General features: G+C 62.5%; 1 protein-coding gene across 4 annotated transcripts; it reads right to left on the bottom strand.

Moving 5' to 3' along the window:
• Window positions 1-839: 839 nt before the first annotated feature.
• LOC125628087 (cytochrome P450 2F1-like) lies at window positions 840-10,574 on the bottom strand. Of its 4 annotated transcripts, none has more exons than XM_075122517.1 (6): window positions 10,365-10,574; window positions 8,720-8,818; window positions 3,621-3,759; window positions 2,959-3,139; window positions 1,907-2,096; window positions 840-1,308 (listed from the first exon to the last, which is right to left on the bottom strand). In XM_075122517.1, the coding sequence occupies exons 4-6, from the start codon at window positions 3,016-3,018 to the stop codon at window positions 1,127-1,129; spliced, it is 432 nt and encodes a 143-aa protein (XP_074978618.1). In that variant the 5' UTR covers window positions 3,019-3,139; window positions 3,621-3,759; window positions 8,720-8,818; window positions 10,365-10,574; the 3' UTR covers window positions 840-1,126. The 4 variants fall into 4 exon arrangements, with proteins under 4 accessions (XP_074978618.1, XP_074978620.1, XP_074978617.1 ...); XM_075122519.1 differs by lacking the exon at window positions 10,365-10,574 and adding an exon at window positions 9,322-9,638 and having other exon boundaries at window positions 1,955-2,096; XM_075122516.1 differs by lacking the exon at window positions 10,365-10,574 and adding an exon at window positions 9,322-9,637.
• Between the last annotated feature and the right edge of the window lie 3,294 nt (window positions 10,575-13,868).

Below are 13,868 nucleotides of genomic sequence, written 5' to 3'. Positions count from 1 at the left end.
TAGCCAGAAACAACCACCAAATGAGCCTCTAAGAGATGCACTCTCCAAACACTCTTCGCTCCAAACACTGGTCGTTACCCTGAATGCACCTTCCTTTCCCGTAAAACTATTCGCAAATTCTCCCCCATGCAGCAAGAGGAGTTTTCTGTAGTTATTAAAAAGGCCAAACATTGTGGATGGATAAATTGGAAAACTTGGACTTTTCAGGTGGCCTGAAAGAAATTCCCAGGACATCCTATGGAAAACGGGATTGTCTCAGGAAAACTTGGCTTCATAGACTTTAAGGCCAATAATGACTATTATGAACAGTTCATTTGACTTTTACGGAGCCCACTAACTTGTGTCTAATGAAATGATCCGGTCAGAGAACGGCCCAAAATAATTCCTAGAGCAGATCTTTCAGAAAAACATCCCGTCTCGATTTAAAAGTTGTCAACAGTGGAGAATCCACCACTTCCCCCAGGGAGTTTGTGCCCTAAATTTGTGCCTTATTTCTAATTGGAATGTGCCTGGCTTTAGCTTCCAGGAGTTGGTTCTGCCTTTCTCCTCTAGCGTAACGGGTCCGTTAGGCCCCATGAACGTATTTATAAGCTGCGGGCAAGACACCAATCAATGGTTTTGAAGAACCAAACAGAGCGAGATGCGTGAGCCTCTCCCAGCAAGGCAGGTTTCCAACCCTCCGATTGTTGTCCCAGCTTTTCTCTGCTCTCAAAATGCAGCAGGTTGCTCTCCCTGCTCTGCCCCACCCACACCCGCTGGCTAGTCCCTTTAGTGACAGCAGCCCGGCCGGCCCCGAGCGTTCAGCAGATCAGGACTCAAGAAAAAATCACGGGACTGGCCAAGATTTGGGTTTGTTTTATTTGCTTCTGGTTTCTTTACTCGAGTCAAGTTTGTAAACTTTTCTCTATCACCCCCAGAGCTGGACAATTTTTATTTGTATTTGAGTTTAATGAAAACTTGAACCAAACTCACAAATCCGGAGCTCAGGACTTTGAAAAGAGAGAAGACCACCATCCTGATTAGACACTGCAAGCGACGAGGCCGGCGAGCTCATCTCACGCGTTCAAAGGCTGCGGGACACGAGGCTGTGAAAGGGGGAGCCAGGCGGGATGGGGCAGCGGCTCGCTCAGCGAGGGACAGCCCGGAGCTCGTAGGGACCTGGCACGTTCCCCAGGCCACTCATCAAGGGCGAGATGTCGATTTCCTCTGGGCGGGCGAGGGGCGTGAGGGCGAAGCTCTGCAGGACGGCGGTGAAGAAGAGGAAGAGCTCCATGCGGGCCAGGCCCTCGCCCAGGCAGTTCCTCTTCCCTGGGGGGAAAGAAACACGGTGACGTCCGGGCCGTGCACGGGGGTGAGAGGCATGTCAGGATCCATCGCACCCCAAGTCTCGGTTACCCTCTCCCTGTACTTGTGGCTCAGGCACCTTTAAGACTCCTTTCATGTTCCCTGTATTCTGGGGACCGGCCCCCAGTGTCAGTTACAGCAGCCTTGGGGCTGCTCTAACTCATGCTCCATCCCCTTTATGGGCCCTGGGGGGCAGAGAATAGCCACAGCGCAGTGCACTCCGGCCACAACCCCAGTCCGCCCCCTATGGGTCCCGGGGGCAGAGAATAGCCACCGCAGCATGGGTGGTGGGTATCACAGGCCGGGGGAGGCTGTGTTTCCCCAAACAGCCTAGCATGGCCCCACCCATGCTCCGCCCCCAGGAGGGCCCCTGCTCCGCTTCCCGGTGCTCTGCTTTGGCTCAGGCTGGCTGGGGCTGGGGCTGGCCAGCCTACCACTGGGGTGGCCCCTGGACTCTCAGGGGGTCATTTCAGGCCCACAGCGGCACAGAGGGGCCTGATCTCTCCTCGCAGTGACCCCAAGGCCGTGGAGCTAGGAGTAGACGTGTTAGTGAAGACTCAACCTGTCCCACTCCCGCTCCTCAGCCCCGGACCGGGCAGGCCACACGGACCCGTGGAGAAGGCCATGAAGGCGTCTTGCTTTCGGAAACCTCCTCTCGGGTCCAGGAAATGGGCCGGGTCGAACGAGGCCGGGTCTTTGAACTGGGCGGGGTCGTTGTGAACGGAGAACAGCAGCGGGATGACGTTGGTGCCCTGGGCAGGGGAAACGCAGAGCTGCAGCACATGCATCCAGAGGATCTCTTCGCCCATCCCTCCGTCCATCCATCCCCTGCCTATCCAGCCATCTTGATGTCCATCTGTCTTTTAATCCATCCATCTGTCTTTCTGTCTATCCACCCATCCTATCCATCTTGACAGTCTGTCCATCTCTGCCCAGGCACGGCTGGATAGAGTCTGTCTTGGGTGGTTTAGACCCACCAAACCCTGCCCTTCGGCAAGGGGTTAGACAAATTGTCCCTTGTGGTCCCTCTCAACCCTCTGGTTCTGTGATTCTACATCCATCTGGCTTCTCCACCCACTCACCGAGCTGTCCACACGTCTGTCTGTCTGCCCATCCAGTGACTCGTTCTTCTGTCTGGCACTGGTGCAGCCATCCGTCCGTCTTGTCTGTCCATCCGTCCTCTCAGTCTGTCTGTCCATTTATCCAACGATCCACCCTCTAGCCACCTGGATCATTTTCTGTCCTTCCACCCCGTCCATCCAGCTGGATTGTCCATCCATCCGTCTGTCCACCCACCTACTCACGTGTCCCTCAGCCTCTCCAACCATCTATCTTTCCATCCCTCCACCTATCCAGCCATGCTATCTATCAGTCTACTTGTCTATCTACCCACCCATCTACCCACCCATCCTATCTATCCATCCCAACGCACACCCCTCTCTCTGGCCATCTGTCCATCCACCCACCCACCCATCCGCCAGTCTATCCAGCCACGGTTCCAGCCGTTCCCTCTCCACACACCCTTTGGAAGCTGACAAGAGGGGAGACTCCAGCCCTGGGGGGGCAGAGCCGTGTTTTCTTGCTCGAACGTGAGGAGGAGGGAAATCCCGTTACCTCTGGCAGCAGGAAACCCCTGAACCGGGTGTCCCGGGTCAGCGCGTGCGGGAGCCCCATGGGGATCACGTCGCCGAAGCGCTGCACCTCGTGGATCACGGCGTCGGCGTAGGGCACGTGCGCCTGGTCGTCTACCGACGGTCTGCGGTGCCACCCGATCAGAGCTCAGCGTGGACTTTGGCTGCGGAGAAACAAGCGGGATGGGAAGCGGTTTCTGGTTGGGTGGGGCAGCAAGGACACGCTCGGTCTGGAGCTGAGACCTGGCTGGCGATTTCTACACCCGCCCTTTTAAAATATAGACAGTGGCTTGGATCACCCCCGACTGCAATGGGGGCAGGGCCGGATCCTGATCTCAGCCTCCCAGGGTCAATCCAGCGTCACCCCGACTCCAGTGGGGTTGGGGCCAGATTCTGATCTCAGCTCCCCTGGGGCCAATCCAGAGTCACTCCTGACTACAGTGGAATCGAGGTGAAACCTGGCTTCAGTTCCCAACTCGGACACAGACTCCCTGTGTGACCTTTGGACAGTCACTCGACACCCCCCCCCATCTCAGTTCCCCCTCTGCACGGGGGGCCTAACCATCCTCCAGTCGCCTGAGTGCCCGGCCCAGAGGGGGCCCCGCATTAGGAATAACTTGAGTCCCCCCTGCCCCCGCTGCTCACCCTGTATCTCCGGGTACTTCATGAGGAGGAATCCGTAGCGCAGGGTGGTGCTGACGGTCTCTGTCCCCCCGAAGAACAGGTTGTGTGTGGTCGTCACCAGGGTCTGCCCGTGGAAGCAGCTCGGTGGGTCCTGGTTTTCCTGCAGGGGGAGGCATCCACACCTCCTCACTGGGGGCTGCCCAGAATTCGAACCCACAGCGCTCGGGTATCTCCCACCGTCTCCCCTTAGTGACTGCTCCACTGATTCAGTTTCTGGGTCTACTGTTGCTGCCAGCTGAGGGGGCTAATCCCTTAGCTCAAGGAGCGAAGCCAGATGCTGTTAGCCCTGCATCTCCCCGGTTCAAAGCCCCCAGCTGGTGACAGCCTCTCTGAACAGCCAAGGGGCCCCGCAATGCTGGACTTTCAGGACCCCTGAAATATTTGACAGAAGCACTTCTCATTTGCTGGGGGAAAGGACTGGGGCCTAGTGGCTAGAGCACAAAGCTGGCCTCCAGGACTCCTGGGTTCTATCTGCAGCCCGGGGAGGGGGTCTGGTGGTTAGGGTGCTGGAGGGGGACAGAGTCAGGACTCCTGGGTTCCATTCCTGACCTGCCGAGTGACTTTGGGCAAGTCACTTCCCTGTCCCTCCCCTGCCTCAGTTTCCCCCACTCTAAACTGTCCTGCCTCCCAGGGTGGAGCGTCACGAGAATTAAGCCGTTCATGTTTGCAGAGCGCTCCTCAAACCGCGATTCTCCGGCAACGCTCCCCACATCGAGGGCAGGGCTGTGAGAATGTGATTCACCGGAGCTTGGGTTACAGCGCGGCCTCCCGCGACAGATTCAGACGGGGCCCCGGGGATGATCTCCAAGCAGCGGGAACCTGTACGGCTGGTGATGGAGCAGGGAGGGTCTCCAGACACACTCCCCTCCCTACGAGTGCGGGGAGCGACTCGGGGCTGCTCGCGGGCCACTGGCCTGCGCGGCGTGCGGCTCTGCGGGGCCGGGCCAGGAGCTCGTCCCTTCGAAGATCAACCCCAATCAAAGCCAGTCGGCTCCTGCAGGCCAAGTGCCAGCCAAGGTCAGAGGCGGGGGCGAGGTTTTGGGCGAGCTGCTTGAGGCTTTTCTAAGCCACTTTAAAGGCGAAGGAGCCAGGAAGGCTGAGGGGGGACAGGATACACCCGGCCCGTAGCAACAACGTTTCAGCCAACCCCCAAACAACGGGAACACCAAGGAACCCCAGCCAGGGCTTGCCCCACACTGTGCTGTGTGCTGTTCATTCCCGCAGCACCACCCCAGCCCCGGGCCAGGCGCTGTAAGGACACAAGACCACGAACCCCTGGGGCACCCAGAATCCCCTCCTCCAACCAAAATCGCCCCCCCCCTTTGTTATAAGGACATGGGAACAGCGAGAACATCGGCCCCGTGTCAGTAACAGTGTGCTGGGCACTATGGGCATGGGCACGGCTGGTTTTGTAAGCAAGTAGTTTTTAGGAGAGGTGAACCTGGGGGGTACGCAAGACACATCGGACTCCGGAAAGGGGGACAGGAGTCTGGAAAGGTTGAGAGCCGGGGACCTAGACCATCCCTGACAGGTCTTTGTCTGACCTGCCAGTGACGGCGATTCCACGATCTCTGGGCAATTTATTCCAGGTCTTACCCAGCCTGACAGACGGGAAGCTTTTCCTAATGTCCAACCTACGCCACCCGTGCTGCAGTTTAAGCCCATTGCTTCTTGGCCTGTCCTCAGCAGGTAACGAGAACAATTTACCTCCCTCCTCCTTGTACCAGCCTTTTACCGGTTTGAGAACAGCCCCTGACCCTATCTGCACTGCAGAGATAATAGTGGCTTAATCGGCCAGGTGGTGAAGCCATAAGTAGCTAATAATTAACCATTGCTTGAGCCACAGAAATGCTCTGGATTGACAACTGTTAAGAACATAAGAAAGACCAGACCGGGTCAGACCAAAGGTCCATCCAGCCCAGTAGCCAAAGCCAGGTGCCCCAGAGGGAGTGAACAGAACAGGGAATGATCAGTGATCTCTCTCCTGCCATCCATCTCCACCCTCTGACAGACAGAGGCGAGGGACACCCTTCCTTACCCATCCTGGCTAATAGCCATTAATGGACTTAACCTCCATGAGTTTATCCAGTTTTCTTTTAAACCCTGTTATAGTCCTAGCCTTCACAACCTCCTCAGGCAAGGAGTTCCATGGGTTAACTGTGCACTGTGTGAAGAACTTCCTTGTATTTGTTTTAAACCTGCTGCCCACTAATTTCATTTGGTGGCCCCCACTTCTTATCTTATGGGAACAAGTAAATAACTTTTCCTTATTCACTTTCTCCACACCACTCGTGAGTTTATAGCCCTCGATCGTACCCTAGTAACTAGTTGCTGCTGAAACTGAGGCATCATAGCAATGCTGAGGCTGATTTTTTTAAAATTCAGTGGTATGTTTCACAGCCCCTCTAGTGCTAATAAAAAGGGAGATTCCCCACTACCTCAAACAGTGGGCCTGGGAAACATGCCCCAGCCTTACCTGTTCCTCAGGATCCTGAAGCCAAAGAACCCAGGAATTTGGGCATCCAACTCACCCTCCACCGCCACCCCCCCCACAGGCATCTGTCACTTTCATTACCCAGCCCATGGCCATTAGGTGCAGTCAGGGGCCCAACGCCCCGACCACAGCTGCTAATCTGCCCTGGATCAACCTGCAGTTCTCAGGCCTGGTGCTAAGGGGCAGTGGCAGGTGATGGAGAGTCACTCCCATGCTGGATTTTCCAGGGGAGCTCCAGCTACCGAGGGGTTAACTCCGCTCCCCCCAAACACACACACACGACCGCAGGCTGCTAATCTCAGCTGGGCCCCCATTCCACTACCGCCTGCGAAATCCAGGTGCTCAGGGGTGCAAATTCCCTGCCCCCCCTTCCAACGAGCGCCCCCTGCCCCGAGATCAGACTCCCCCAGGGCCCTCGGCTGAACCCCACCACCTGAGCACCTCCCAGTCATTAGCACATTAATCGCCCCAGAGACCGGCACCTGCTGCATCCCAGGTGCGAGCAAGTTTGAAGTGAGGGGATAACCTGCTCCCAGGGAAGACGGCTCCTGCCCCGAAGCAGACGGGTTTTGCTCTCGGGGTGGTTTTATTCCCGTTTTATTCCCATCTGCCAGGCAGCAGGGTGCTCTGGCCCCCATCCTGCACCACGGGTAGATCTGGAGTGACTCCACTCAGTCAGCCAGGCTGATCCGGATTGACGCCGCTGTAACTGAGAGCAGAAATCCAGCTCTGGAGCCGTGGGGCGCTTTCCCTCCATGCCTTGACCCAGGGGGTAAGGGGAGTCTCTGGGCTGGTTTGCCCAACACCAGGGCCCCAGGGCAGGGCCGAGCGGGGAAGCTGGCACTGCCCGGGGATGAGCCACGGCCTCTGCCCGTGCCCGTTCTCAGAGCAACGGTGCCACCCCAGGGTCACTTGCAGCGTCTCACCCCATCCCCGTCAGCAGATGGTGGCGCCTTGCGAATCGCTGCGGGCGGAAGGAGCTCGCCCGGCGCCCCGGCCCTTCCGTGCAGCTGTCATGTGCTGCCCGCCAGTAGCCAGGAGCAGCCAGGCCCCCCGGGCAACCCAGCCCCTAGGGACAGAACCCAGGAGTCCTGGCTTCCAGCCCCCTGCTCTAACCACTAGACCCCACTCCCCTCCCAGAGCCAGGGAGAGAACCCAGGAGTCCTGGCTCCCAGCCCCCCCCCCCGCTCTAACCACTAGACACCATTCCCCTCCCCTTCCCTCTATCTAGCTGCCCCAAGCCCCAGTGCAAAGCCCTACATGGGCTTCCAGGGGTTATATCACTGACTGGTACCAGGACAGCACCACCATCCCAGATCCAGGGAGAGAACCCAGGCGTCCTGGCTCCCAGCCTTCCCCCCTGCCACACCCTGGACTCTAACCACCAGACCCCATTCCCCTCCCAGAGCCAGGGAGAGAACCCAGGAGTCCTGGCTCCCAGCCTCCCCCGCCCCACACTCTAACCACTAGACCCCACCATTTCAATGCTGGAGGCTGTATCCTGGCATCAGACCCCCCCTGCCCTGGGTGCAGTGCCCGCCGGGGGGGGGGGCGCTGGCCAGCTGAGCAGTGCCCAGGTTCCACCCCCCCAAGTGCCGGTGTGGGGGAATGGAGGAGGCAGGGGAGCGGCTGCCATGAGGTAACTTTATTTCAGTTCGGGGGAGTCGCTCTCCTCCCGCCCCAGTCTCTGTCTCTCACGCGGGATGAAATGAGCAGGAAGCTGGGGGTCTGCCCCCCCCGATCCGCCCTGAGGGGCCAGTCCCTCCCCCCGTCCTTGGCAGAGTCCAAGGCCCCCCACACCGATCCGAAGCCAGGGAGGTTCCCTGGCTGCCCCCGGGCAGCGCACAGGCGAGGGCCTGGGGGGGCTAAGATTGGGGTCCCCCCTTGCCCACACTGGCCCCTCACCAAGCCCCTCTCAGCACAGGGCAGGAGGCAGCCCCCCAAAAAAACACGGGGTCCCCTCTGCCAGCCACCACCCCCCACACACACACCTGGAACTCCAGACGCCTCCAGTCTGCCGGCCCTCCCGGCTCACCCCCCCAGCCCCGCCCAGGGGCCCTGGCATCCCCCCAGTGCAATGTCCCCCCTCCGGTGCCCAGCCTGGAGGGCAGGGTGTTGGGGGGCTCCCCAGGCAGCTCCCCAGTCCGCGGGCAGCAGCAGCGGGCGTGAAATGGGCAAACCAAACACAGGCGAATAGCTACACAAAGTAGCTCCAGGCCAGGCCCCCTGGCCGGCTCCGCATCCGGCTGATGCCCCTCGCCTGGGGCCCGGGCACCTGCACCCCCTTCTGCCCCGAGGCTGAAGGAGAGAGACGTGCTCTGGGAACGGGGCACGGGCCAGCCGCAGGCTCAGGGGACGGGGATGGGGCACGGGGCCTGCCCCCTCTAGGGGGTGCCAGCCCTGATCCAGCCCCATAGCGGGGGACAGGCTGGCTCACGGGGTCAGATGTGGGGGGCGGGGTCTGTCCCCTCTAGGGGGCGCCAGCCCTGATCTGCCCCAGAGCAAGGGCCTGGCTTGAGGGCTCAGGGAGGGGGGCCAGGGTCTAGCTACGCTGTAAGCCACTTACCCGGCTGGTATTTGCCTTTGGCTTCCGCGCCCTCCTGGCTCCAGACGGTGATGGCGTACCTGGGCGGACGGACCCAGAGACACACAGACGGGGGGCGGCCTGTTGGGGGCGGCCTGTTAGGTGCTGCGACAGAGACCCCCGGGGGTGGGGCTGTTCTACCTGGGGCAGCAAATGGCCCCCCATCACCCCCACAGCCTGAACCCCAAAGACACAGTTGGCCCAGAGCCAGGAAAAGAACCTGCTCCCCACCCTCTAACCACCAGACCTACTCCCCTCCCAGAGTCAGGAAAAGAACCCAGGAGTCCTGGCTCCCAGACCCCCAAGCACTAGACCCCCCCTCCCCTCCCAACACGGGGGAGAGAACCCAGGAGTCCTGGCTCCCAGCCCCTCTCCCACCCCCCCAAGCACTGGACCCCAGCCCCTGGGGCAGCCACCAGCTGCATCTGCCCCATGGGAGACAACCCCCCCAGCCTGCGTCAGAGTCGAGGGGCCACAAAGGAATCACCCCCCCGAGCAGGCAGGTGGTCACTGGGGGTAGCCCCCCTTTCCCCCCCCTTCCCTGTCGCTGGCCGCAGAGGGGGGCAGCAGTAGACACCCCTCACCAGGGACTCCAGGCTGCTCCAGCGCCTGACTGAGCCCAGAGGCCACCCCGGCGTAGTGGGAAGTGTGTGTGGGGGGTCTTCTGTCAACTACACCCCGGGGGGGGGTCCGTAATTCACCCCCCCACAGCAGCCCAGGGTCCCCAGTTCCACGCCAGCTGCACCTTCCCCCTACCCAGGGGACATGAGACAGAACTGGGGACAGTGGGGGGGACCCCAACCAGCCTCCTGCGCCCCCAACTCCAGCCCCCCGGGCCAGCCACCATCGTAGCCTTGAGTCACCCCAGCCGGGGGGGGGAATGTTCTGAACCAGCCCCCGCCCCCCCCCCCCCCCGCGGCCGGGCGTCAGAGACACGGTGTCCTTGCTGCGGGAACAGGACACCCTGGCACGGGGCGGGGGGGAGGGGGGGGGAGGGATGGACAGCTGGGGAGGGGGGGCAGCCGGGCGGGGTGTCTGAGCCGTGGGTGGCTGCAGCTCTATGGGGCGGCTGGGGGCTGCGTGGAGCCAGCGCCAATGAGGATTCTAGTGGGGGGGGGTAAACTGCCCCCCCATCAGCAGAAACAGCCACGAGCTCCCCCCCCCACGCCTGGCCCCACGAGCTGGTTCACATGGTGCCCCTCACTCCCGACCCGCAGCCCCTGTTGGCCCAGCCCTGACCTGCCCTGCCAGACTGGGGGGGCGGTTTGAGGCTTTGAAGCCGTGGGGCTGGGGGCCCTGGAGGGCAGAGGAGGAAGGTCGGGGGGGGGCTTCTTTCTTCTCCCCCCCCCCGCACACACAGGATTCAATCTCAGCGGCTGCTCAGCCACCCCCTCCTCTGCCTGCCCCCCCTTCCCCCCAGCCAAGGGTCCCTGCCCTGCGGGCCTGCCCCACATCACCCCGTGCCGCCCAGCCCCCAGCCTGGCAACACCACGGGGCACCATGCCAGGCAGGGCTGCCCAGGGGCCTCTCGCCTCCGCCAGGCACTGAGAGGGAGGGACGGGGCCCGGGAAGGGGGCAGCGCTGGGGGGGGGGGGTGGCTGAGAAGGGTTCAGTGACCCCAGAGGACCTTTTTCCAGTGGGGCAGGGGGGATGGGGCCTTTCCCCTCTGGGGGGCACTGGCCCCGATCCAGCCCCAGGGCTGGGGACTGGCTGGCCCGGGGACCTTCCCCTCCTTGGGAGCCCTGCCTAGTCCCATTGGCTGGCTGGGCCGAGATGAGTTTGTCAGGTCTCAGCCCCCGCCCCAGGGAGGTCCCTCAGGCAGGGGAGGGGCAGGGGTGTGTGAGGGGTCTCCGGTCTCCAGGGTCCCATGGGACCAGTGCAGCCCCCCCACCCCACCCCACTACCTCCAGCTGCATGGAAAGGGTTAACACCTCCCCTCCCAGCTGCAGTGAGCCCTGCCTGCCCCCCCAGCACTGGCCCCCCACACACACATTAGGTCACTGGGGTTAGAACTGGCAGCCCAGAGCAAAGGATTAAAAGGGCCAGGGCAGCCTAGGGCAGTGGGGCCAGGACTGGGGAGAACCACATCCCGCTGGGCCCAGGGGGAAACTGAGGCACTGGGAGGGGACGGGCTGTCCTTAAAGTCACACAGTGAGTCAGCCATAGAGCCAGGGACAGAACCCAGGTGTCCTGGCTCCCAGCCCCCAGCTGCATTAACCCACTAAATCCCACTCCCCTCCCAGAGAACCCAGGAGTCCTGGCTCCCAATTCCCTTACTCTAAAACAGTAGACCCAGGAACATGACTCAGTTACTATGCACTTGACCCCACCCCAGAGGCAGCTGCATCTCAGCACCAGGGGAGGGGTCCCCGTAGAACCAGCTGCCCCCGCGTCCCACCCCAGAAGTGGCTGCATCTCAACAGCGATGCGGGGCCCTGAGATCGCCTAGGCGTGGGAGAAAGGCCCCCAAGCACAGTGCGAGTGCCTCCTTCCCACCCCGGTGCCTGCCCCATGGACTCGCTCCCACTCCCCACCTCCCCCTGCCCCAGGAGTTCCAGGAAGGCGCGGGGGGGGGGGCGGGGGGCGGGAAATAGGTTTCCTGGTAAACAGGGATCGGATGGCAGGCGCGGCTGGGAGCCAGCTCCCATCCCCCTGGCTCCGGGCTGGGGGGCAGTCACGGGGCAGGGGGTCCCTTGCCCACTGCAGGGGGCTCCGATTCCCCTCCCCCAAGGGGATTTTCCTGGAAGGCCAACAGGCCAGAGACTGGGGTAAACAGCCCCACTGCCGGGACCCCAACAGCTTCACACACACACACACACACCCCCGCAGCTGCCTTCCCACCCCCCAACACACACACAGCCCCTCCCCACACAGGGTCACCCGGAAACAGCCCCATGGGAGATGGGATTTCCCCATAAGAATTCAGCACCCACCCCCCAATGAGGCACTAGGGGGCGCCAGGCTGCAGGGGGCAGGGTGAGGGGCTCAGTGGGGGGTACAGGGCTGGGGTGGGGGGTGCCAGGCTGAAGCAGGAAGGGTGAGGGGATCAGTGGGGGGACACCAGGGGGCAGGGTGGGGGGCTCAGTGGGGGGTGCTGACAGCCCCATGCCCCAGTGCAGCAGTGCACACAGTCTTCCCAGACCCCAGGACCTCTTCCCCACAAGTGGGGGGGACTCGCCTTCCAGGTCTGGGCCAAACCCACAAGCAGGGTGATCTTGTGCTGCCTGCAAGAGACCCGCTCTGGGGCTTCGGCCACAGGCAGGATCCTTCTTCCCTTCCTGCCCTGCACCTGGAGCCCCCGTGCTCCACCCCAGAGGCAGCTGCATCTCAGAGCCAGCTAAGGGCCCCCCCCATGACCATTGCCCTTTTAAAGACCCCACCTCCCACCCGCAGGGCTGGAGAGTTGCTGTCTCAGTGGGGCAGGCTTGGCCTTGGCCAGCGCAGCACGTCCCGCAGGGGAGGGGTCCCCCCCACCCCAGGGCTCGCAGCCAGCCCAGGGGTAACCTAAGGCCAAAGCCAAGGCAGCGCTGGGGCAGGTGGGAGCGCAGGCCTCTGGCAAACCCAGGCGTCCTGAGCAGCTAGCTTAGCCCCCGGCTCCCAGCCCCCGACTCTAACCACAAGCTCCCCCTTCCCTCCCCTCCCCTCCCAGAGCTGGGGAGAGAACCCAGGAGTCCTGGCTCCCAGCCCCCTGCTCTAACCACTAGCTCCCCCTCCCCTCCCCTTCCCTCCCCGAGCTGGGAGAGAACCCAGGCGTCCTGAACCCCAGCCCCACCCCCCATTCCTACCTCTGCTACCAACTCAAGCTGTGACCTTGGCCACATCCTCTCCCTGTCCCATGCCTCCGTCCCCGTCCCCGTCCTGGGAAGTGCAGCCCCCAGGCCGGGGCCTTAATTCACACCAGGGACCCCATTGGAAGATTCCTTCTCCGGGGACCTGACTCACCCACCAACACACCCAGCCCCAGAGCCACCTGCTGTCAGGCCAAAATGCAGCCACCTCTGGGGTGAGGCCAGAGAAGGACCAGGACTCCTGGGTTCTCCCCCCGGCTCTGGCAGGGGAGGGGGGCTAGTGGCTAGAGCAAAGGGGGGCTGGGAGCCAGTTAACTCCCACTTGGTGTTAGGTGCCCGAACACCTTTCAGGAGCTGGGCCCAAGGGTCTGGGCCAGAGGAGACCCGAGTTTGCCCAGCCCGCTGGCTCCCGAAGCCCCGCAAGGGTGGCATTATGCTGCCCCCGCCCGCCCGGAGAAAGTACTGAAGACAGCGTGTGAGCCACAGACACAGAGGGGCTGGCGACAGCCAGACCCCAGACCCCCATCCTGAGCCACGTCCCCACCCCCTGCCCGGGGCTGCCCCATTCTTAGCCCAACCTGTGCAGAGGGCGCGGTGTTCTGCCAGCCAGAGGGCAGGGGGATCGCTGACCAGGGGGTCAATCTGTGCCCCGGCTGCTCCCCGCTCACAGCCCTGCCGCCCACGCAGGCAACTGCCAGCATCCGGTTGAGATAGGAAAACAGAGGCAGCACCCAGCAGAGACTTGCAATGGGTCTGTGAGAAAGCTGGGGAGAGAACCCAGGAGTCCTGGCTCCCCCGCTCCTCTAACCACTGGCCCCCACTCCCCTCCCAGAGCCGGGGAGAGAACCCAGGAGTCCTGGCTCCCCCGCTCCTCTAACCACTGGCCCCCACTCCCCTCCCAGAGCCGGGGAGAGAACCCAGGAGTCCTGGCTCCCCCGCTCCTCTAACCACTGGCCCCCACTCCCCTCCCAGAGCCGGGGAGAGAACCCAGGAGTCCAAGCGGCCAGCGCCGGGCTCACCTTAGTCCTGCCGTTGACGAGGTTCCTGCCCAGGTGCCCGGCACACTGCAGGATCAGCTGGTCGATGCTGCCCATGAGGGCCCTGGCAGCCTGGCAGCCGGGCTCGCGCCCCTGCACCCAGGCGATCTGGGCCCCGCGGACACTGGCTCGCCAGCTGCCCGTCCTGGAACTTCCCCCTGCGGCCCAGCCCCTGCACCCCGGGCGCCCGGCGCCTTGCCCAGGAACCCGTCCCTCACGCAGATCCCGTAGTCGCTCAGGCAGGGCACCATGTCACCCAGCGCCAGCCGCCCGCTCGGCCCCGCCCCGGCCCCCCGGCGCCACCGG

The sequence above is a fragment of the Caretta caretta genome, chromosome 23 (assembly GCF_965140235.1).
Source record: "Caretta caretta isolate rCarCar2 chromosome 23, rCarCar1.hap1, whole genome shotgun sequence".
Classification (NCBI taxonomy): Eukaryota; Metazoa; Chordata; order Testudines; family Cheloniidae; genus Caretta; species Caretta caretta.
Note: the sequence above shows the minus strand (reverse complement) of the source record. Positions and strands in the feature narration are given on the sequence as shown.